The sequence below is a fragment of the Rana temporaria genome, chromosome 7 (genome assembly GCF_905171775.1).
Source record: "Rana temporaria chromosome 7, aRanTem1.1, whole genome shotgun sequence".
Lineage (NCBI taxonomy): Eukaryota > Metazoa > Chordata > Amphibia > Anura > Ranidae > Rana > Rana temporaria.
Genome location: NC_053495.1, coordinates 2886186 through 2907820, shown reverse-complemented (window position 1 = coordinate 2907820; position 21635 = coordinate 2886186). Strand labels below are relative to the sequence as shown.

General features: G+C 48.9%; 1 protein-coding gene across 3 annotated transcripts in view; it reads right to left on the bottom strand.

Annotated features, from left to right (window-relative positions):
- Window positions 1–366: 366 nt before the first annotated feature.
- LOC120944911 (inter-alpha-trypsin inhibitor heavy chain H3-like) overlaps window positions 367–21635 on the bottom strand; it is a 27257-nt gene continuing 5988 nt past the window's right edge. Inside the window, exons 6-23 of one of the 3 annotated variants that reach the window (XM_040358671.1) lie at window positions 20955–21083; window positions 19425–19541; window positions 16777–16945; window positions 15225–15350; window positions 14637–14818; window positions 11429–11614; window positions 10989–11128; window positions 10749–10909; window positions 8903–8935; window positions 7835–7849; window positions 7012–7029; window positions 6678–6713; window positions 6452–6547; window positions 5244–5354; window positions 3712–3880; window positions 2821–2966; window positions 2667–2745; window positions 367–610 (exon numbers count right to left, since the gene is read on the bottom strand). In XM_040358671.1, the coding sequence (XP_040214605.1) occupies window positions 472–610; window positions 2667–2745; window positions 2821–2966; window positions 3712–3880; window positions 5244–5354; window positions 6452–6547; window positions 6678–6713; window positions 7012–7029; window positions 7835–7849; window positions 8903–8935; window positions 10749–10909; window positions 10989–11128; window positions 11429–11614; window positions 14637–14818; window positions 15225–15350; window positions 16777–16945; window positions 19425–19541; window positions 20955–21083 (2052 nt within the window). In that variant the 3' untranslated portion in view covers window positions 367–471. The remainder of the gene's footprint in view (window positions 611–2666; window positions 2746–2820; window positions 2967–3711; window positions 3881–5243; window positions 5355–6451; window positions 6548–6677; window positions 6714–7011; window positions 7030–7834; window positions 7850–8902; window positions 8936–10748; window positions 10910–10988; window positions 11129–11428; window positions 11615–14636; window positions 14819–15224; window positions 15351–16776; window positions 16946–19424; window positions 19542–20954; window positions 21084–21635) is intronic. The other 2 variants (XM_040358673.1, XM_040358672.1) reach the window with 2 other exon arrangements.

Here is a 21635-nt window from a genome sequence, read left to right as displayed (position 1 = left end):
GATTATGGGGTAAGCATGCATATTAGTGCCCAATGTTTTTTTTGTGGGGGGGTGGGGGTATTTGGGGAAAGAGGATATCAGCTGGGAGAGGGGATGGAGGGGAAAAGATTTGCGCTGGGAGTGGGGATTTCAGCAGGGGGGGGGCAGTTTTGTCCTGGGAAGAGGGGAAATTATGATTATATAGTAAGCATGCATATTAGTGCCCAATGTTTTTTTTGTGGGGGGGAGTGGGGGGATTTGGGGAAAGAGGATATCAGCTGGGAGAGGGGAAACGATTTGCGCTGGGAGTGGGGATTTCAGCAGGGGTCGAATTTTTACTAGGTGAGGGGGGAGTAATTATGAGGAAAAATAAAAATTTGGACACAATTTACTGTAAATTTCACGTATTTATTGCGTTAAAAGTCTTATTATTCGGAGATAAACACGGCAGACAACCAATAAGATCGTCCAGAAAATTATTGTTTTCGTATTTTAGGAGTTGGGTGGAAAGTCGAAGATCCCGGGGACCACGTGGCTGATCCCAGCGAATACATTGAAGGATTTCAGGGTCACCTTTGTACACGATGCGGGGGTCTTCACGCCGTAGGAAGAGAAGTTGCAAGTCGGAAATCTGGAAGAGGAGGAGTTTATATTAGACTTTTTAATATCTTTAAAGCGGCGGTCTTTGGCAGACTGGTGCGCCCTCTTCTGGGGGTCCCCCTGCTGGCACACCAGGCCCACATATCTGGGTGCCACAGGGTGCCAGCGCTGTTGTGCGATTCCACTGCGGAAGGAACAGTGCTGTCACCTTGTTTAAGGAAGTAGAAAAGTGAAGGATCCACTGGCAGGATCACCAGGTAATAAAACCAAGTGAAGAAGTGAGAGTCCGGCACCAAAACATCTTGCGTTTGAAAGGAATAATTCCTTGTAGAGATTAAAAAAAAAAAAAAACTTGTAGAGATTGACGCATTTCCGCCTCTACTGGAAGCCTTAGTCATAAATCAGTTTATGACTAAGGCCTCCACTAGAGGCTGAAACACGTCAATCTTTTACAAGCAATTGATTCCTTTTTATGTCTTGTTGGAGAAATAAAATGATTCCTTTCAACTCAAGATGCTTTGGCGCCGGACTCTCACTTCTTTACTGAACTAACAAATGGCAAGTACCACGTGAGTCCGGGAACCGGTGCCTGGATCTCATCTAATTCATATGGGATTTTGGGGTAGTACCCCCTTTACCTCTTGTTTGAATAAAACAAAGGGTTGAATGGTCTGTGATTAATGCTTAGAGGGCCCCCCCGCCCAAGCTAACAAGGGCTGATGAATTGAATCCCGATGACTAGTGAGGCTGGGGAAAGGTTCGTCCAGATCCAAAGCATGTAGAAAAGGAAGAGATAGTCCAGCTGCTGCACACCTTGTTCCACCCAAGTGGTTAGCAGGTAAAAGCAGCCTCAGTTTGAATCATCCAAGCCATGCCCCCAACATGTTTCACCCCACCACCCCTGGGCTTAATCATGGAGGTTCTCCATGCAGTGACGAAACATGTTGGGGGCATGGCTTAGAAGAATCGAGCTGAGGCTGCTTTTACCTGCTAACCACTCGGGCCCGGTGAGGTGTGTGGCGGCCCGGACTATCTCGTCCTTTTCTACAGCATGCTTTGGGTCTGGACGAACCATTCCATAACCACTCGGGCCCGGTGAGGTGTGTGGCAGCCCGGACTATCTCGTCCTTTTCTACAGCATGCTTTGGGTCTGGACAAACCATTCCATAACCACTCGGGCCCGGTGAGGTGTGTGGCAGCCCGGACTATCTCGTCCTTTTCTACAGCATGCTTTGGGTCTGGACAAACCATTCCATAACCACTCGGGCCCGGTGAGGTGTGTGCCGGCCCGGACTATCTCTTCGTTTTCTACAGCATGCTTTGGGTCTGGACGAACCATTCCATAACCACTCTGGCCCAGTGAGGTGTGTGGCGGCCCGGACTATCCCGTCCTTTCCTACAGCATGCTTTGGGTCTGGACGAACCATTCCATAACCACTCTGGCCCAGTGAGGTGTGTGGCGGCCCGGACTATCCCGTCCTTTCCTACAGCATGCTTTGGGTCTGGACGAACCATTCCATAACCACTCTGGCCCAGTGAGGTGTGTGGCGGCCCGGACTATCTCGTCCTTTTCTACAGCATGCTTTGGGTCTGGACGAACCATTCCATAACCACCCGGGCCCGGTGAGGTGTGTGGTGGCCCGGACTATCTTGTCCTTTTCTACAGCATGCTTTGCGTCTGGACGAACCATTCCATAACCACCCGGGCCCGGTGAGGTGTGTGGTGGCCCGGACTATCTTGTCCTTTTCTACAGCATGCTTTGCGTCTGGACGAACCATTCCATAACCACCCGGGCCCGGTGAGGTGTGTGGTGGCCCGGACTATCTTGTCCTTTTCTACAGCATGCTTTGGGTCTGGACGAACCATTCCATAACCACTCTGGCCCAGTGAGGTGTGTGGCGGCCCGGACTATCTTGTCCTTTTCTACAGCATGCTTTGGGTCTGGACGAACCATTCCATAACCACTCGGGCCCGGTGAGGTGTGTGGCGGCCCGGACTATCTCTTCCTTTTCTATGGATGGTGTTGGGCTTTTATAGTCGATTTGGGGTTCAGTGGTCCTTCCATCCAAACATTTCTGGTTCTTACCGTTCGGCAGGATAGCTTTCCCCGAGGACGGTGACCTCATCGCTTTCCACCAGGATGTTATCGTCTACCATCATCTGACCTGGAGAACAGAAAAGATAATCATAAGATCTCGGATGGTTCAGATTTGAATCCTGCGGAAAGGTTCGGTCCGTACCGATCAGTCCCATGTGGAATTCCGAGTCCGCCTTCTTTTTCTCTACGTGAAGTTTCAGACAGTCGGGGTTCTTCTTCAATAAAACGATGGCGCGGAATCTGCCTTCCAGGGTCAGAAATAATTTCCGTCCTTCTTTATTCACAGACCTGAAAGATTCACAGGAATTTACTCCAGATCAATAGACTGTGTCCCCCTCGGGGTCACCAATAAGCGGTTCAGCCTGTACGTCGCCCCCTATGGGCCCGAGCGATTCTGACTGCTCTGCTATAGGCCGGTTTATTTGGTGCTACCTAACTGCTCGCCTACCGGGACAATTTATTAATTGTTGGAGGTGAAAAAGCCCCCTTGTAATAGCTTTGGGCAGATGACAGGTTCTCTTTATAAAAACACTTGGAGGCCTATTAGACCCCTGATGTCTCCACTTTGGGCAGATGACAGATATCCTTTACAGAAACACCGGGGGGGGGGGCCTATTAGACCCCTGATGTCTCCACCCCGGGAGGTTGACAGATATCCTTTACAGAAACACCGGGGGGGGGGGGCCTATTAGACCCCTGATGTCTCCACTTTGGGCAGATGACAGATATTCTTTATGGAAACACTTGGGGGCCTATTAGACCCCTGATGTCTCCACTTAGGACAGTTGACAGATATTCTTTACAGAAACACCCGGGGGGGCCTATTAGACACATGATGTCTCCACTTTGGGCGGTTGACAGATATTCTTTATGGAAACACTTGGGGGCCTATTAGACCCCTGATGTCTCCACTTAGGACAGTTGACAGATATTCTTTACAGAAACACCCGGGGGGGCCTATTAGACACATGATGTCTCCACTTTGGGCGGTTGACAGATATCCTTTACCAATGAGATTCCACCGGACACTCACCGCACTCCTGGCAGCGCTGAGGTCCAGGTCACAGTCTGAGTGTCGTGTCCGGTGATCACCGTAATATTATCCACCGAAATGTCAATCGATTGCGACTTCTTCCTGTTCACCAATCCCAACCGAGCGAAACTGCGTCTGTCGGGGGAGAGCTTCCCATTCAGTGTTATCTCTGAGGGGGAGGGGAGAAATCATTATATTAATATATATCACCTTATTATTCAATACAGTGTGCAGTGAGTGTAAGCTCCTCTGTACAGAGACTGATGTGATGTGGGGGGAGGGGACATTAGAGTGTAAGCTCCTCTGTACAGAGACTGATGTGACTGTGGGGGAGGGGACATTAGAGTGTAAGCTCCTCTGTACAGAGACTGATGTGATGTGGGGGGAGGGGACATTAGAGTGTAAGCTCCTCTGTACAGAGACTGATGTGATGTGGGGGGAGGGGACATTAGAGTGTAAGCTCCTCTGTACAGAGACTGATGTGATGTGGGGGGGAGGGGACATTAGAGTGTAAGCTCCTCTGTACAGAGACTGATGTGATGTGGGGGGGAGGGAACATTGGAGTGTAAGCTCCTCTGTACAGAGACGGATGTGATGTGTGGGGGAGGGGACATTAGAGTGTAAGCTCCTCTGTACAGAGACTGATGTGACTGTGGGGGGGAGGGAACATTGGAGTGTAAGCTCCTCTGTACAGAGACGGATGTGATGTGTGGGGGAGGGGACATTAGAGTGTAAGCTCCTCTGTACAGAGACTGATGTGATGTGGGGGGAGGGGACATTAGAGTGTAAGCTCCTCTGTACAGAGACTGATGTGACTGTGGGGGGGAGGGGACATTAGAGTGTAAGCTCCTCTGTACAGAGACTGATGTGATGTGGGGGGAGGGGACATTAGAGTGTAAGCTCCTCTGTACAGAGACTGATGTGACTGTGTGGGGGAGGGGACATTAGAGTGTAAGCTCCTCTGTACAGAGACTGATGTGACTTTGGGGGGGGGAGGGGACATTAGAGTGTAAGCTCCTCTGTACAGAGACTGATGTGATGTGGGGGGGGGGGGGACATTAGAGTGTAAGCTCCTCTGTACAGAGACTGATGTGATGTGTGGGGGGGGAGGGGACATTAGAGTGTAAGCTCCTCTGTACAGAGACTGATGTGACTGTGTGGGGGGGAGGGGACATTAGAGTGTAAGCTCCTCTGTACAGAGACTGATGTGATGTGGGGGGGAGGGGACATTAGAGTGTAAGCTCCTCTGTACAGAGACTGATGTGACTGGGGGGGGGGGGAGGGGACATTAGAGTGTAAGCTCCTCTGTACAGAGACTGATGTGACTGTGGGGGGGAGGGGACATTAGAGTGTAAGCTCCTCTGTACAGAGACTGATGTGACTGTGGGGGGAGGGGACATTAGAGTGTAAGCTCCTCTGTACAGAGACTGATGTGATGTGGGGGGGAGGGGACATTAGAGTGTAAGCTCCTCTGTACAGAGACTGATGTGATGTGGGGGGGAGGGGACATTAGAGTGTAAGCTCCTCTGTACCCAGGTCCGGACTGTGTAACAGATTGATCCAGGTATCGGGTGTTTCTTCAATTCCCAGGAATATTTTTTCAGACGGAAACGGTAGAGTTATCAATGCGACAGCCGAATCATCTGCCATATAAAGATATAATGAAATAATAATAAGATGAAAGTGATGTCATTACCAGCCGTATCCTGTACACTCCCCCATGTATAAATACTTCAGCACTCACATAGCACTCCTCAGTGATCCCCATAATGTGTCTAATATGCGTCTTTCCTATGATCATCAGCGCCATCTAGTGGCCCTAACACGGTATTTTCCTAAAATACCACAAACAGGAAAATACCGCATTTTGGCCACTAGGTGGAGCTTACGGTCCTAGGAAATAAATATATTAGACACATTTTGGGAATAATTTGCGACGGCTGCGACATTTTCTAGGATTAGACCTCTAAGTAAAGAACCGGTCATGTATTGCAGTTTAGGTATATTTAGCTGGATTCAGGTAGGGTTACGCCGGCGTACCAGTAGATACGCCGTCGTAACTCTGAATCTATGCCGGCGTAAATTTAAGCGTATTCTGGAAACCAGATACGCTTAAATTAGGCTAAGATACGAGCGGCGTAAGTCTCCTGTGCCGTCGTATCTTAGGGTGCAATTTTCCCGCTGGCCGCTAGGTGGCGCTTGCGTTGATTTCGGCTTAGAATATGCAAATGACTAGATACGCCGATTCACGAACGTACGCTTGCTCGTCGCAGTAAAGATACGCCGTTTTCGTAAGAGATACGCCGTAATGATCAGTATACTGGCTCTGTTTCTTTTTTGTTGCAGGTCCCCCATCCCTGCTTCCAGCCTGTGACCGCACAGGGAAAGAAGAAGCAGCAGACCCGTGAGAGTTCACCACTTAGTTGCTTGACTCCTAGCAACACAGAACAGCTGATTGGCTCCTTGTGCTGCTTCTCCCACGCCCTCTCTGAGCCCTGCTGTACCGGGGATTGGAAGAGGCTGACACAAAGTCACATGATTCAGGTATTTTCACGTCTCGCATTAATAATACATTTAATGTTAAACTAATGATATCCGCGCCGCGCTATTATCCACCTTTTATATTTGTCTGACGTTCACCATCCGGACTCCAATAATGATCGGCAAATGTTTCACTAAGTCTACAAAAAATAAAAGTTTTACAGCTGCTCTGCCAGTGTTTAGCCGAGGAATGACTTACGCAGTATGCCTGAAATGGCCGGGGTGTCAACCTCCGTGACGATGCGTTGGGGGGCGCTTGCTTTCCTACGCTTCGATATGCGGGAGTGCTGTGACACTGCAATGACATCATAGTGAGAGATATATGACACGGCAATCACATGATCAACTATTACTATATACACAGAGCCACATGTATGACACACGGGTCTCCAGACATACAATGTATCCAATAAAATATACATCACCCTGAGTATGAAAGATACTTCTCCCCCTCGGAATCACTAGAAGAGAGAGAAGAGCTCATTACCCCCATCTGTACTGCATGACAGTATGTGTCAAAGCTATATAAATACATAATAATAATAGTGTGTGACTGTGGGGGAGGGGACATTAAAGTGTAAGCTCCTCTGGTATAGAGACTGATGTGATTGGCTCAGTGATCTCTGTACAACACTACTACTACTTTATATAAATGTATAATAATAATAATAGTGTGTGACTGTGGGGGGGGGGGGGTATTAGAGTGTAAGCTCAACTGGATTATTAAGATGAAAAATCTTCTGCATTAGTAGAACTCACATGCTGATGATCGGGGAGCTGAAAATAAACAAGAGAGAGAGAGAGAGAAAGGGAGAGAGAGGGGTGAGAGAGAGAGAGAGAGAGAGAGAGAGAGAGAGAGATTAGTTACATTGTATCTGCCAGTCTTGGCTCTCTATCTATCTGTAGTATATTAGATTAGTATTAGGAGGATAATTACCGTATTTATCGGCGTATACCGCGCACTATTTTGCCCTGAAAATCAGGGCAAAATCGTGGGTGCGCAGTATACGCCGATACCCGCTTTCCCGCGCCGAGTTTGAATACTGCGCTGGCATAGACCGAGCGCAGTACACTCGTGTATCTTCAGGGAGTCTCGGCTCCTCTCGCGCTGACGTCCTGGGCGTACAGGACGTCAGCGCGACAGTAGTCGAGCCTGCCCGACGATACACGAGTGTACTGCGCTCAGTATATGTCGGCGCAGTATTCAAACTCGGCACATGAAACGAGCGGCGAGGACGCGAGGACGCCGGACCCGACGAAGAGGACACCCGAAGCCGCAGATGGACGCCGGACCCGACGAGGCCGCCGATGGAGGCCGTGCAAGACACCAAAACTGTAAGTACTAAAAATATTTTTTCCACAGGAATTCGGGGCAAGTTTTGGGGTGCGCGCTATACGCGGGAGCGCGCTATACCCCGATAAATACGGTATAACACGTGGAGACTATTTATTATTATTTTATAATTTTTTTTTTATTATTATTATTTTTGTATTAATTTGGTGAAGCCATTGATGTATAAACTAAAATCTATACAACATCCCCCATCCCATCACCCACCCCTATGACATCATTATGACATACCTGCATTTCTACTTTCTGCGTAAAGAGAAAGAGAAGAGACAATCAGATCACCCCATGTTTTTGTGAATACATTTATAGTTATAACAATAAAAAAAAATGTATATACACTTATTTTATAAATATTATTTTATATATATATATATATATATATATATATATATATATATATATATATATATATATATATATATATATATATATATATATATTATTTTATATATTATATAAATATTATTTATATATAATATTTTATATGTAAGAAACCATTTTTATTTTCATAATTTTTTTTTTATGTTTTTTTTTATCTTCTGTAGAGTTCCCCTCTTTCATCTCTTTTTATGAGATAAAAAGGCTGATTGCCAGGTGAGAGAGTCTGTCTTCATTTTTATTTTATTTTTCGTTTCATCAAGTTTTATTGGGTGAATATGAAAGCATACAGAGCAATATATAGATACATCATAAAACTGCTTATTTTAACAGTAGTAAGAAATAACCGAAAAAAGTGATGTCTCAGTTTACAATCTTACGATATAAAACAATCATCGTTCGGAAAAGGTAATTAAAGACAAAAAAAAAGACATAGATGAGTGTTTATTATATAACGTAGAATTCACCAAAGAGAATTTTTGTTGTGCCTATCATGACCAGTATACAGGATATTCAATTGTATAATTCTTTAACGGTCAAGAGAGGTAGGTAGGGGGGTGGGAGAGGGGGGGAGATATAAAAAAAAAGGGGGGGTGGTTTTATTCAAATTTACTTGACTTCGGGTAGTTAACCAGTGTTTCCTTCAACTTTAGCGCAAAATTTGATAGTCTTGGTGAGGGTACTTTTGATACTTACTGAGTACTTTTTTAAAATGAACCTCAAACAGGTGTGTTAACTATTTTATTTTTTTTTTATTTTTTTCACAGTAAAATAATTTATTTTCCACAGCTCATCACGCCACGATATCAGCACAAATATTACAGGTAAATGTGATTTTCTACGTTTTTTTTTTTGCACTTCAGATCTATAAATGGAAACACGTCGTCCTTATTACTGAGCTGCAAAAGTCAATGAACTTACTGGTAAGTGGCTGAGTCCGAGAAAGAGCGTCATCTGAAAAATAATATAATCAGTCATTTAAAATTGTAGCTAAGATGGAAAATGCTCTCAGGATTCGTCTATTACTGGGCGTCAGGATCACCTGTTAGTGGTGCTGTAGCTCACGGAGCAGAAGGTTGTAGTTCCAGTGTTCACCAGCGGTTGTCTCCCAGCAGATTACAGTAATCAATCGCTAACCCGATGCTGGCTGCTGGGAGGGTATTTAGTCCCTCGTCTACTATTACCCTTTGCTTCAGTGTTTTGCCCTGCTAGCCAGACACTGCCCGCTAATAGATCCTGGTCTTGCGCTGGCATCCTGTACCCCATACCCTGCTGCCTCATATTTGCCCCTTTTGTTCCTGATTCCAACAACATGGGGGAAGCCCGGCCAGTAGGGGGAATCTGCACTGCACGTAGTGATTAGGGTGTGCCCAGGCACACCTGGTCAACCCATTGCGCACACCTATGGGTGAAGACCCTTTCCTGTTCAATGACTGTCCCCTGTGTACAAAACCAGCTCCATAAAGACATGGTATGACCAGTTGGGACCAGCTCCATAAAGACATGGTGGGACCAGTTGGGACCAGCTCCATAAAGACATGGTGGGACCAGTTGGGACCAGCTCCATGAAGACATAGGGTGACCAGTTGGGACCAGCTCCATGAAGACATAGGGTGACCAGTTGGGACCAGCTCCATAAAGACATGATGGGACCAGTTTGGTGTGGATAAAATCGAGTGTCCTGCACAGAGCCCTGACATGACCTATTGAACACCTTTGGGATGAATTAATACACCAATTGTAAGCCAGTGTTCTCCAATATAATGGCCATGAGGGGAGGTACATCATATTAATGACCATGACGGGAGGGGAGCTACTTCATAGTAATGGCCATGAGATAAGGGGCGCTACTCCATATCAATGGCCATGACGGGAGCTACTCGATATGAATGGCCATGAGAGTAGGGGAGCTACCCCATATTAATAGCCACGAGAGTAGGGGAGCTACCGCCTATTAATGGCCATGAGAGGAGGGAAGCTACTCCATATCAATGGCCATGAAGGGAGGGGAGCTACTCGATATGAATGGCCATGAGAGGAGGGGAGCTATCCCATATTAATGGCCATGAGGGGAGAGGAGCTACTCTATTTTAATGGCCATGATGGGAGGGGAGCTACTCCATATTGATGGTCATGAGAGGAGGGGAGCTACCCCATATTAATGGCCATGAAGGGAGCTACCCCATATTAATGGCCATTAAAGGAGAGCTACCCCATATTAATGGCCATGAGGGGAGGGGAGCTACCCCATATTAATGGCCATGACGGGAGGGGAGCTACCCCATATTAATGGCCATGACGGGAGGGGAGCTACCCCATATTAATGGCCATGAGAGGAGGGGAGCTACCCCATATTAATGGCCATGAGGGGAGGGGAGCTACCCCATATTAATGGCCATGATGGGAGGGGAGCTACTCCATATTAATGGCCATGATGGGAGGGGAGCTACTCCATATTAATGGCCATGACGGGAGGGGAGCTACTCCATATGAATGGCCATGAGGGGGAGCGGAGCTACCCCATATTAATGGCCATTAGAGGAGGGGAGCTACCCCATATTAATGGCCATGAGAAGACCATGAAGGAAGGGCAGCTTCCCTATAATAATGGCCATGAAGGGAGGAGAGCTACTCCAATTTGATGGCCATGTGAGGAGGGAAGCTACTCTATATTTATGGCCGTGAAGGAAGGGTAGCTACTCCATATTAATAGCCAGGGGGGAGGGGACCTACTCCATATTATTGGCCATGGATATTAATCTCTCACCGCCCTCTTTTGGTTTATTGGCCACGACTTTCCTCCCGTTGTTGTCATCCTCGGGGGTGGTGATAACCATGGAGGTAAGTGGAGTCACAAAGCCGTATTTCAGACACAGCCTCAGAGCTTCCTCTGTTATGTTCCCCTTCTCTTCTCCCTCTGCCGATATTCTGAAGAGAAATATAAAATGATCTTTGATCCGGAAACTTGTAGAGGTGCCGCTTCTCCTGTTGTGGTGAGATAACTTACTGTTTGGTCAGCAGCTGCTCGATGGTCAGGTAGGCCCACAGTCTCTCGGTGAAATCCCCAAACGCATAGCGCTGTTCTCTGGCCATCTCATCGTCCTCCTTTATATTTGTTTCTACTTTCATGGAGAACTTCTCGGACGCCTGCGCAAAGAGAGAGTCTACGTCATTCACAGCCCCACAGACAGATTAAAGGACCACTCCATCCTAAAATAATACTGCATGTCATTTAGGTTGATGCTGCGATCCCGGGACACGGCCCTGGACACGGCATCAGTAGGACAGAAGGCCAAGATGTTAGACTGTGGCGGCAAATTCGAGACAATTGTCTTGCATGACCGTCTCGGATATTCTCTACAACCAAATAATTTCCACGGGATTGCTTAGGAGTTCATACAAGGAAGGAGGACAGAGAGGACAGCGCCAACCATCCGCTCTACTCACGCCTTGAGCCGTCACTTGCGCCTTCAGGACGTCGATGTCGTTATTGTCGATGTGTCCGGCCACGATCAGCTCGGAGCCCTGGTAGTAATGATTGAAGCTGTTCTGGGTCAAATCATTCACTTGGAGGTCTTGATATTGTAGGGAGACATCCAGGAGGACCGGGAACGCCACTTCTTTGTAGAAATTCTGCAAAAAGATGAAAACCGTCCTAAACTCAATCTATGGTCTTTGTATTTTGTTCTGGATGGAGCAGGGAAGATGTGAGGCTGTTCACACTGTGATCACACCGTCCACTGCTCTACTGACACCGTCCACTGCTCTACTGACGCCATCCACTGCTCTACTGACGCCGTCCACTGCTCTACTGACACCGTCCACTGCCCTACTGACAACGTTCACTGCTCTACTGACAACGTCCACAGCTATACTGACACCGTCCACAGCTCTACTGACACTGTCCACTGCTCTACTGACACCGTCCTCTGCCCTACTGACACCGTCCACTGCCCTACTGACACCGTCCACTGCCCTACTGACACCGTCCACTGCTCTACTGACACCGTCCTCTGCCCTACTGACACCGTCCACTGCCCTATTGACAACGTTCACTGCTCTACTGACACAGTCCTCTGCCCTACTGACAACGTTCACTGCTCTACTGACACAGTCCTCTGCCCTACTGACAACGTTCACTGCTCTACTGACACCGTCCTCTGCCCTACTGACACCGTCCACTGCCCTACTGACACCGTCCACTGCCCTACTGACACCGTCCACTGCTCTCCTGACACCGTCCACTGCTCTACTGACACCGTCCACTGCTCTACTGACACCGTCCACTGCCCTACTGACACCGTCCACTGCCCTACTGACACCGTCCACTGCCCTACTGACACCGTCCACTGCTCTACTGACACCGTCCACTGCTCTACTGACACCGTCCTCTGCTCTACTGACACCGTCCACTGCTCTACTGACACCGTCCACTGCTCTACTGACACCGTCCACTGCTCTACTGACAACGTCCACTGCTCTACCGACAACGTCCACTGCCCTACCGACACCGTCCACTGCCCTACCGACACCGTCCACTGCCCTACCGACACCGTCCACTGCTCTACCGACACCGTCCACTGCTCTACCGACACCTTCCTCTGCCCTACTGACACCGTCCACTGCCCTACTGACGCCGTCCACTGCTCTACTGACACCGTCCACTGCTCTACTGACACCATCCACAGCTCTACCGACACCATCCTCTGCCCTACTGACACCGTCCACTGCCCTACTGACGCCGTCCACTGCTCTACTGACACCGTCCACTGCTCTACTGACACCATCCACAGCTCTACTGACACCATCCACTGCTCTACTGACACCGTCCACTGCTCTACTGACACCGTCCACTGCCCTACTGACACCGTCCACTGCTCTACTGACTGACACCGTCCACTGTTCTACTGACACCGTCCACTGCTCTACTGACACCGTCCACTGCTCTACTGACACCGTCCACTGCTCTACTGACACCGTCCACTGCCCTACTGACACCGTCCACTGCCCTACTGACACCGTCCACTGCCCTACTGACACCGTCCACTGCCCTACTGACACCGTCCACTGCCCTACCGACACCGTCCACTGCCCTACCGACACCGTCCACTGCTCTACCGACACCGTCCACAGCTCTACTGACACCGTCCACTGCCCTACTGACACCGTCCACTGCCCTACTGACACCGTCCACTGCCCTACTGACACCTTCCTCTGCTCTACTGACACCATCCACTGCTCTACTGACACCGTCCACCATCCACTGCTCTACTGACAACGTCCACTGCCCTACTGACCTACTGACACCGTCCACTGCTCTACTGACACCGTCCTCTGCCCTACTGACACCGTCCACAGCTCTACTGACACCGTCCACTGCTCTACTGACACCGTCCACTGCTCTACTGACACAGTCCACTGCTCTACTGACACCGTCCACTGCTCTACCGACACCGTCCACTGTCCTACTGACACCGTCCACTGCCCTACTGACACCGTCCACTGCCCTACTGACACCGTCCACTGCTCTACCGACACCGTCCACTGTCCTACTGACACCGTCCTCTGCTCTACTGACACCGTCCACTGTCCTACTGACACCGTCCACTGCCCTACTGACACTGTCCACTACTCTACTGACACCGTCCACTGCCCTACTGAGACCGTCTACTGCCCTACTGACACCGTCCACTGCCCTACTGACACCATCCACTGCCCTACTGACACAATCCACTGCCCTACTGACACCATCCACTGCCCTACTGACACCGCCCACTGCTCTACTGACACCGCCCACTGCTCTACTGACACCGTCCACTGCCCTACTAACACCGTCCACTGCTCTACTGACACCGTCCACTGCTCTACTGACACCGTCCACTGCTCTACTGATACCGTCCACTGCTCTACTGATACCGTCCACTGCCCTACTGACACCGTCCACTGCTCTACCGACAACGTCCACTGCCCTACCGACACCGTCCACAGCCCTACTGACACCGTCCACAGCTCTACTGACACCGTCCACTGCTCTACTGACACCGTCCACTGCTCTACTGATACCGTTCACTGCTCTACTAACACCGTCCTCTGCACTACTGACACCGTCCACTGCTCTACTGACACCGTCCACTGCCCTACTGACACCGTCCACTGCCCTACTGACACCGTCCACTGCCCTACTGACACCGTCCACTGCCCTACTGACACCGTCCACTGCCCTACTGACACCGTCCACTGCCCTACTGACACCGTCCACTGCCCTACTGACACCGTCCACTGCCCTACTGACACCGTCCACTGCCCTACTGATACCGTCCACTGCCCTACTGACACCGTCCACTGCTCTACTGACACCATCCACTGCTCTACTGACACCGTCCACTGCCCTACTGATACCATCTATATATTATTAAAACATTTGTTTACATGTCTGGGGCGCACACTCTAATGCCGTAGTCTGCACACCTATGGACGGCAGGTACATGGACACATGTAAGTCACCCCAAAGATGGCTTCCACATACAAACTGGAGTTCAGTAATAAATCTCAATGTCATTTACTTCCATGAGGAACGCGGGTTGCAACGGACGTTTGCAGCAGGTCAGCGAGTTTACGGAATCCCGCCTCTTGCGTCGGCCATATTTGTACATACCTGCAGCTGTAGGGCGGAGTCAGAGTCCTCATAGATCCTCCTGGCTAGACCTCCGTTCTCCAATGACATCTTCTCCAAGAAGCCGTAATCCACATCCCAACCGAACCCCAGACTGTACAGCGTGGCCACGCCTTCCATGGCGCCCTTCACGTTCCTCGTTATTGTGTCCAGATCTATGACTCCTGGGAGAAAATATCATTCAAAGTTACAAAGTTAAGAAATGTTTTAATTTTCCTGAATATTAAGCTACATTGTAACTTGTGAAAAGAGCGTCACCCTCCTCCTGGACCCCGATTGGCTGGCCACTGCCTGGAGTAGAATCTTGAACCTCCTCCTGCTTCCGTTACATTGTATCATGTTTGGCACAAAACTCTCAAGAAAAGAAATGTAATTTCCTGCTGCTCCAGTCTTCATGGTCATCCTCCGGGTCCCTCAGGGGACTTTTTATTTCAGATGTCTCGAGCATTCACACACGTAACCCCCATATCACGTATAATATTTGTTTTGGCTCCTTCTAGTGGTCATAATGTGGCATTTTCCTGATTGAGGTATTTCAGAAAAGCAGAGCCAAATTTCAGGGCTTCTTACCAACGGTTGGCTCCCCGTCAGACAGGAAGATGATGATCGAGGTGCTGATCTCAGGGAACACTTTGCTCGCTCCGTCATTCTTCAGCATTTCAGCAGCAGCTACTAAAGCCGCATTGATATTCGTGCCTGAAAGAGAACCGAGATACACCGAATAATAATATCCGACTCTAGAGAGTGTTACATTGTGTCCTCCCCCGAGGTGTCACACCCCCCCCCCCCCTATATATACCATATAATATTATCCGACTCTAGAGAGTGTTACAATGTATCCTCCTCCGAGGTGTCACACACACCCCCTATATATACCATATAATAATATCTGACTATAGAGAGCATTACAATGTATCCTCCCCCGAGGTGTCACACACCAGCCCCCCCCCCCCCCCGTATATACCATATAATAATATCTGACTATAGAGAATGTTACAATGTGTCCTCCCCCTAGGTGTCAAACATCCCCACCCCCTATATATAGCATATAATAATATCCGACTATAGAGAGCGTTACAATGTATCCTCCCCCGAGGTGTCACACACCGCCCCCCCCCTATATATACCATATAATAATATCCGACTGTAGAGAGTGTTACAATGTATCCTCCCCCAAGGTGTCACACCCCCTCGTATATACCATATAATAATATCCAACTATAGAGAGTGTTACAATGTGTCCTCCCCCGAGGTGTCACACCCCCCCCCCACCCCCCATATAAACCATATAATAATATCCGACTATAGAGAGCGTTACAATGTATCCTCCTCCGAGGTGTCAAACCCCCCCCACCCCCCGTATATACCATATAATAATATCCAACTATAGAGAGTGTTACAATGTGTCCTCCCCCGAGGTGTCACCCACCCCCCCCGTATATACCATATAATAATATCCAACTATAGAGAGTGTTACAATGTATCCTCCCCCGAGGTGTCACACCCCCCCCCCCCGTATATACCATATAATAATATCCAACTATAGAGAGCGCTACAATGTATCCTCCCCCGAGGTGTCACACATCCCCACCCCCCCCCCCGTATATACCATATAATAATATCCGACTATAGAGAGCGTTACAATGTATCCTCCCCCGAGGTGTCACACACCAGCCCCCCCCTGTATATACCATATAATAATATCCGACTCTAGAGAGTGTTACAATGTATCCTCCCCCGAGGTGTCACACACACCCCCCCCCCCTGATATATACAATATAATAATATCCAACTATAGAGAGCGTTACAATGTGTCCTCCCCCGAGGTGTCACACACCACCCCCCCCCCTGATATATACAATATAATAATATCCAACTATAGAGAGCGTTACAATGTGTCCTCCCCCGAGGTGTCACACACCACCCCCCCCCCCCCGTATATACCATATAATAATATCCAACTATAGAGAGTGTTACATTGTATCCTCCTCCGAGGTGTCACACACACCCCCCCCCTCCGTATATACCATATAATAATATCCAACTATAGAGAGCGTCACAATGTATCCTCCCCCGAGGTGTCATACATCCCTGCCCCACATACAAACTCTCTATATCGTACCTCCTCTCGCTGTGATCTTTGCAACAAATTCTTTGGCGCTTTTGATATTATCCGGCGCGGCTTTCACCAGATTATTCTTCCATTTTGAAATGTCTTCGTTAAATTTTAAAATGCCGACGTGGTCTTCCTCCGGGAGGTCTTCCAGGATTTTTGTGAAGGCTTCGAATGTCTACAAAAAAAAGAGCCCAGGAAGAATTTTAAAGCTGAAGTTTGATCTGCTTATATTTCACCTAAAAGTCCCATGAGGCATTGCAAGGCTGACAGTTACAAGCTTGATTCTCAAAGGCAGAGGCATTATGGGACTTGTAGTTCCGCAACAGCTGGAGGGCCCATGCTGGGACATCCTCCAACCAGAAAATGGGGCGGGGCTCTATCAGACCTGCTGCAGCTTCTAATGCACATTGTGAGAAGCTCACAGTGTGCAGTGCAATCAGAGGAAGCTATTTCAGTCCAGGAGAGGAGCCGGTACACCTGTGCAAGACTGAAGGGGAGGAGCCGGTACACCTGTGCAAGACTGAAGGGGGAGGAGCCGGTACACCTGTGCAAGACTGAAGGGGGAGGAGCCGGTACACCTGTGCAAGACTGAAGGGGAGGAGCCGGTACACCTGTGCAAGACTGAAGGGGGAGGAGCCGGTACACCTGTGCAAGACTGAAGGGGGAGGAGCCGGTACACCTGTGCAAGACTGAAGGGGGAGGAGCCGGTACACCTGTGCAAGACTGAAGGGGAGGAGCCGGTACACCTGTGCAAGACTGAAGGGGAGGAGCCGGTACACCTGTGCAAGACTGAAGGGGAGGAGGCGGTACACCTGTGCAAGACTGAAGGGGAGGAGCCAGTACACCTGTGCAAGACTGAAGGGGAGGAGCCGGTACACCTGTGCAAGACTGAAGGGAAGGAGCCGGTACACCTGTGCAAGACTGAAGGGGAGGAGCCGGTACACCTGTGCAAGACTGAAGGGGAGGAGCCGGTACACCTGTGCAAGACTGAAGGGGTGGAGCCGGTACACCTGTGCAAGACTGAAGGGGAGGAGCCGATACACCTGTGCAAGACTGAAGGGGAGGAGCCGTACACCTGTGCAAGACTGAAGGGGGAGGAGCCGGTACACCTGTGCAAGACTGAAGGGGAGGAGCCGGTACACCTGTGCAAGACTGAAGGGGAGGAGCCGGTACACCTGTGCAAGACTGAAGGGGAGGAGGCGGTACACCTGTGCAAGACTGAAGGGGAGGAGGCGGTACACCTGTGCAAGACTGAAGGGGAGGAGCCAGTACACCTGTGCAAGACTGAAGGGGAGGAGCCGGTACACCTGTGCAAGACTGAAGGGAAGGAGCCGGTACACCTGTGCAAGACTGAAGGGGAGGAGCCGGTACACCTGTGCAAGACTGAAGGGGAGGAGCCGGTACACCTGTGCAAGACTGAAGGGGTGGAGCCGGTACACCTGTGCAAGACTGAAGGGGAGGAGCCGATATACCTGTGCAAGACTGAAGGGGAGGAGCCAGTACACCTGTGTAAGACTGAGGGGGGAGCGGTACACCTGTGCAAGACTGAAGGGGAGGAGCCGGTACACCTGTGCAAGACTGAAGGGGAGGAGCCGGTACACCTGTGCAAGACTGAAGGGGAGGAGCCGGTATACCTGTTCAAGACTGAAGGGGAGGAGCCAGTACACCTGTGCAAGATTTAAGGGGAGGAGCCAGTACACCTGCGCAATACTGAAGGGGAGGAGCTGGTATACCTGTGCAAGACTGAAGGGGAGGAGCCAGTATACCTGTGCAAGACTGAAGGGGAGGAGCCGGTATACCTGTGCAAACTGAAGGGGAGGAGCCGGTACACCTGTGCAAGACTGAAGGGGAGGAGCCGGTACACCTGTACAAGACTGAAGGGGAGGAGCCGGTACACCTGTGCAAGACTGAAGGGGAGGAGCCGGTACACCTGTGCAAGACTGAAGGGGAGGAGCCGGTACACCTGTACAAGACTGAAGGGGAGGAGCCGGTATACCTGTGCAAAACTGAAGGGGAGCCAGGCAGCCAATCAGAGCCTGACAACAGCACTATAGGCAGCTTACACGTCTCAAGAGACAACTTGGATGGACTGTGAGCTCCGCTGCAATAATGTACAGTGTTGCATATTTTTTACACGGCTACAGTATATGTTGGTTTCTCATAATGAAACAATAATGGAGAGGAGATCCGGGCGTCAGATTTCCTTTTTTAGGTGATCACCGGAGATTGTATTATTGTAATTGTTATCGGTCGATTTCCTCCTTCCATCCCAGGATATTGGAGCCGACAATTATCAGACCGTCTTTGAGAAATGTCATCAATGATTGGAGGTATAAGGTGAAGAGCCGGCAACTCCTTCTTCTGAAAAAATCACCTTATTACATCGTGTGAAGTGCACAAAGTACAGTGGTTTACGCATTTCGGCAATAGGCCTTAATCATAATGGTTTATGAGTAAGGCTTGCTGCCGAAACGCGTAAGTCACTGTATGTTGTACACTCCGATTGATGTAATTAAATGTATTTTTCAGAAGGACGAGTCGCCGGCTCTTCACCTTATACCTCCATGGGAAGAACAGGAGCAGCGTCAGTCCACCTCTGCGGGGAATCTGTCTGGGTGTTGTAATTTTCTTTTCAAATCAATGATTGGTGTCACCTGCTGCATCTTGCGTCCTCTCATCGATCCGCTGCAGTCGATGACAAACACCACGTTTTTTGGCAGCCTGGCGAGACTGCTGGGAGCGAAGTAATGTACAAAGTATCCATTGACGATCTGCGAGTGAGATACAAATATGGAACAATAATGATATTAATGGAAAGTCCATGTACTGGAAGGAGCATGCTCCTTAGTGTTCACTTTCATTGTATTGGCTCTGATTGATCACATGACATTCCACGACCATCATTCACTATACACTGGCTTACCTGACATCATCACAAAACCAGCTTTCATGGGATTGGTCCTGAGTGATCACATGGCATCTCCACGATACCATCTTCCACAACATTGGCTCTGTTAGCTTTATATTAGAACACGTGACCACATTATCAGCTCTCTCCATTGACTTGGATAACCATATGAGTTCACAATGCTTACTGTCTCCTCATTGGCTCTGGATGATCATATGACCCAACCACACCCCCAGCATTCACTAAACTGTCTCAGTGGTCACATGACACTAGCACACTCCCAGCTTTCACTAGATTGGCTCTAAATGATCACATGACATCATCACACTCCCAGCGTTCACTTCATTGGCTCTGATAAATCACATGACCTCATCACACTCGTAGCTTTTACTACATTGGCCATAAGGAGTCCCATGACACCATCACACTCCCAGCTTTCACTACATTGGCCCTGAGGAGTCACATGATGTCATCACTCTCGTTTAGCTTTCACTACATTTGCCCTGAGGAGTCACATGACGTCATCACTCTCTCAGCTTTCACTACATTGGCCCTGAGAAGTCACATGACATCATCACCTTCCCAGATTTCACGACATTGGCCCTGAGGAGTCACATGACATCATCACACTCTCAACTTTCACTACATTGGCCCTGAGGAGTCACATGACGTCATCACTCTGTCAGCTTTCACTTCATTGGCCCTGAGGAGTCACATGACATCATCACACTCCCAGCTTTCACTACATTTGCCCTGAGGAGTCACATGACGTCATCACTCTCTCAGCTTTCACTACATTGGCCCTGAGGAGTCCCATGACATCATCACACTCTCAACTTTCACTACATTGGCCCTGAGGAGTCACATGACGTCATCAAACTCCCAGCTTTCACTACATTAGCCATGAGGAGTCACATGACATCGTCTCACTCCCAGCCTTCGCTACATTGGCCCTGAGGAGTCACATGACATCATCACACTCTCAGCTTTCACTACAATGGTCTTGAGGAGTCATATGACATCATCAGACTCCCAGCTTTCACTACATTGGCCCTGAGGAATCACATAAAATAATCACACCCCCAGCTTTCACTTTATAGGGGTTTGAGAGATCACATGACATCATCACACTCGCAGCTTTCATTACATTGGCCTTGAGGAATCACATGACTGACTGACTACTCACATTAAATTACATTTTCCCAACCAAATCAGCAGCCTTGAACATCCCTATTAGAATAAAGGAATTTTTTTTTTTAGGTTCCTGAAAACTGACCTGGATGTTTCCAGCAGTTGTTTCTCTCATCACGTCGTATTTTATTGTGAAGTCGCCATCCAGAAGGGTTTCAGAGCAAATGGAACATTTACGCTGCTGGTGCACGGTGGGCTTAAAGGTGATATGTGCCTGAAAAGGATACATTGTGTCAGCCGGAATAACTTCAGTGCGAAAACCCAAAAGCAAAGGAAGACAAATGCAGACAAAGGGGGACCAAGAAAGGTATGGGAAGACCAAGGAAGACAATTATGGACTAAGGAGGGTCAAGGAAAGCAAAGGAAGACAAATGAAGACAAAGGAGGGCCAAGAAAGGCCAAGGAAGACCAAGTTAGACAAATGGAGGCTAAGGAGGGCCAAGGAGAGCAAAGGAAGACAAATGAAGACCAAGTTAGACAAAGGAGGGCCAATGAAAGCAAAGGAAGAGAAATGTAGAAAATGGAGGACTAAGAAAACCAAAGGAAAACCAAGGAAGACAAATTAAGACTAAGTAGGGCCAAGGAAAGCAAAGAATGACCAAGGAAGACAAATGAAGACAAAAGAGGACCAAGAAAGGCAAAGCAAAGAATGACCAAGGAAGGCAAATGAAGACAAAAGAGGACCAAGAAAGGCAAAGCAAAGAATGACCAAGGAAGACAAATGAAGACAAAAGAGGACCAAGAAAGGCAAAGCATAGAATGACCA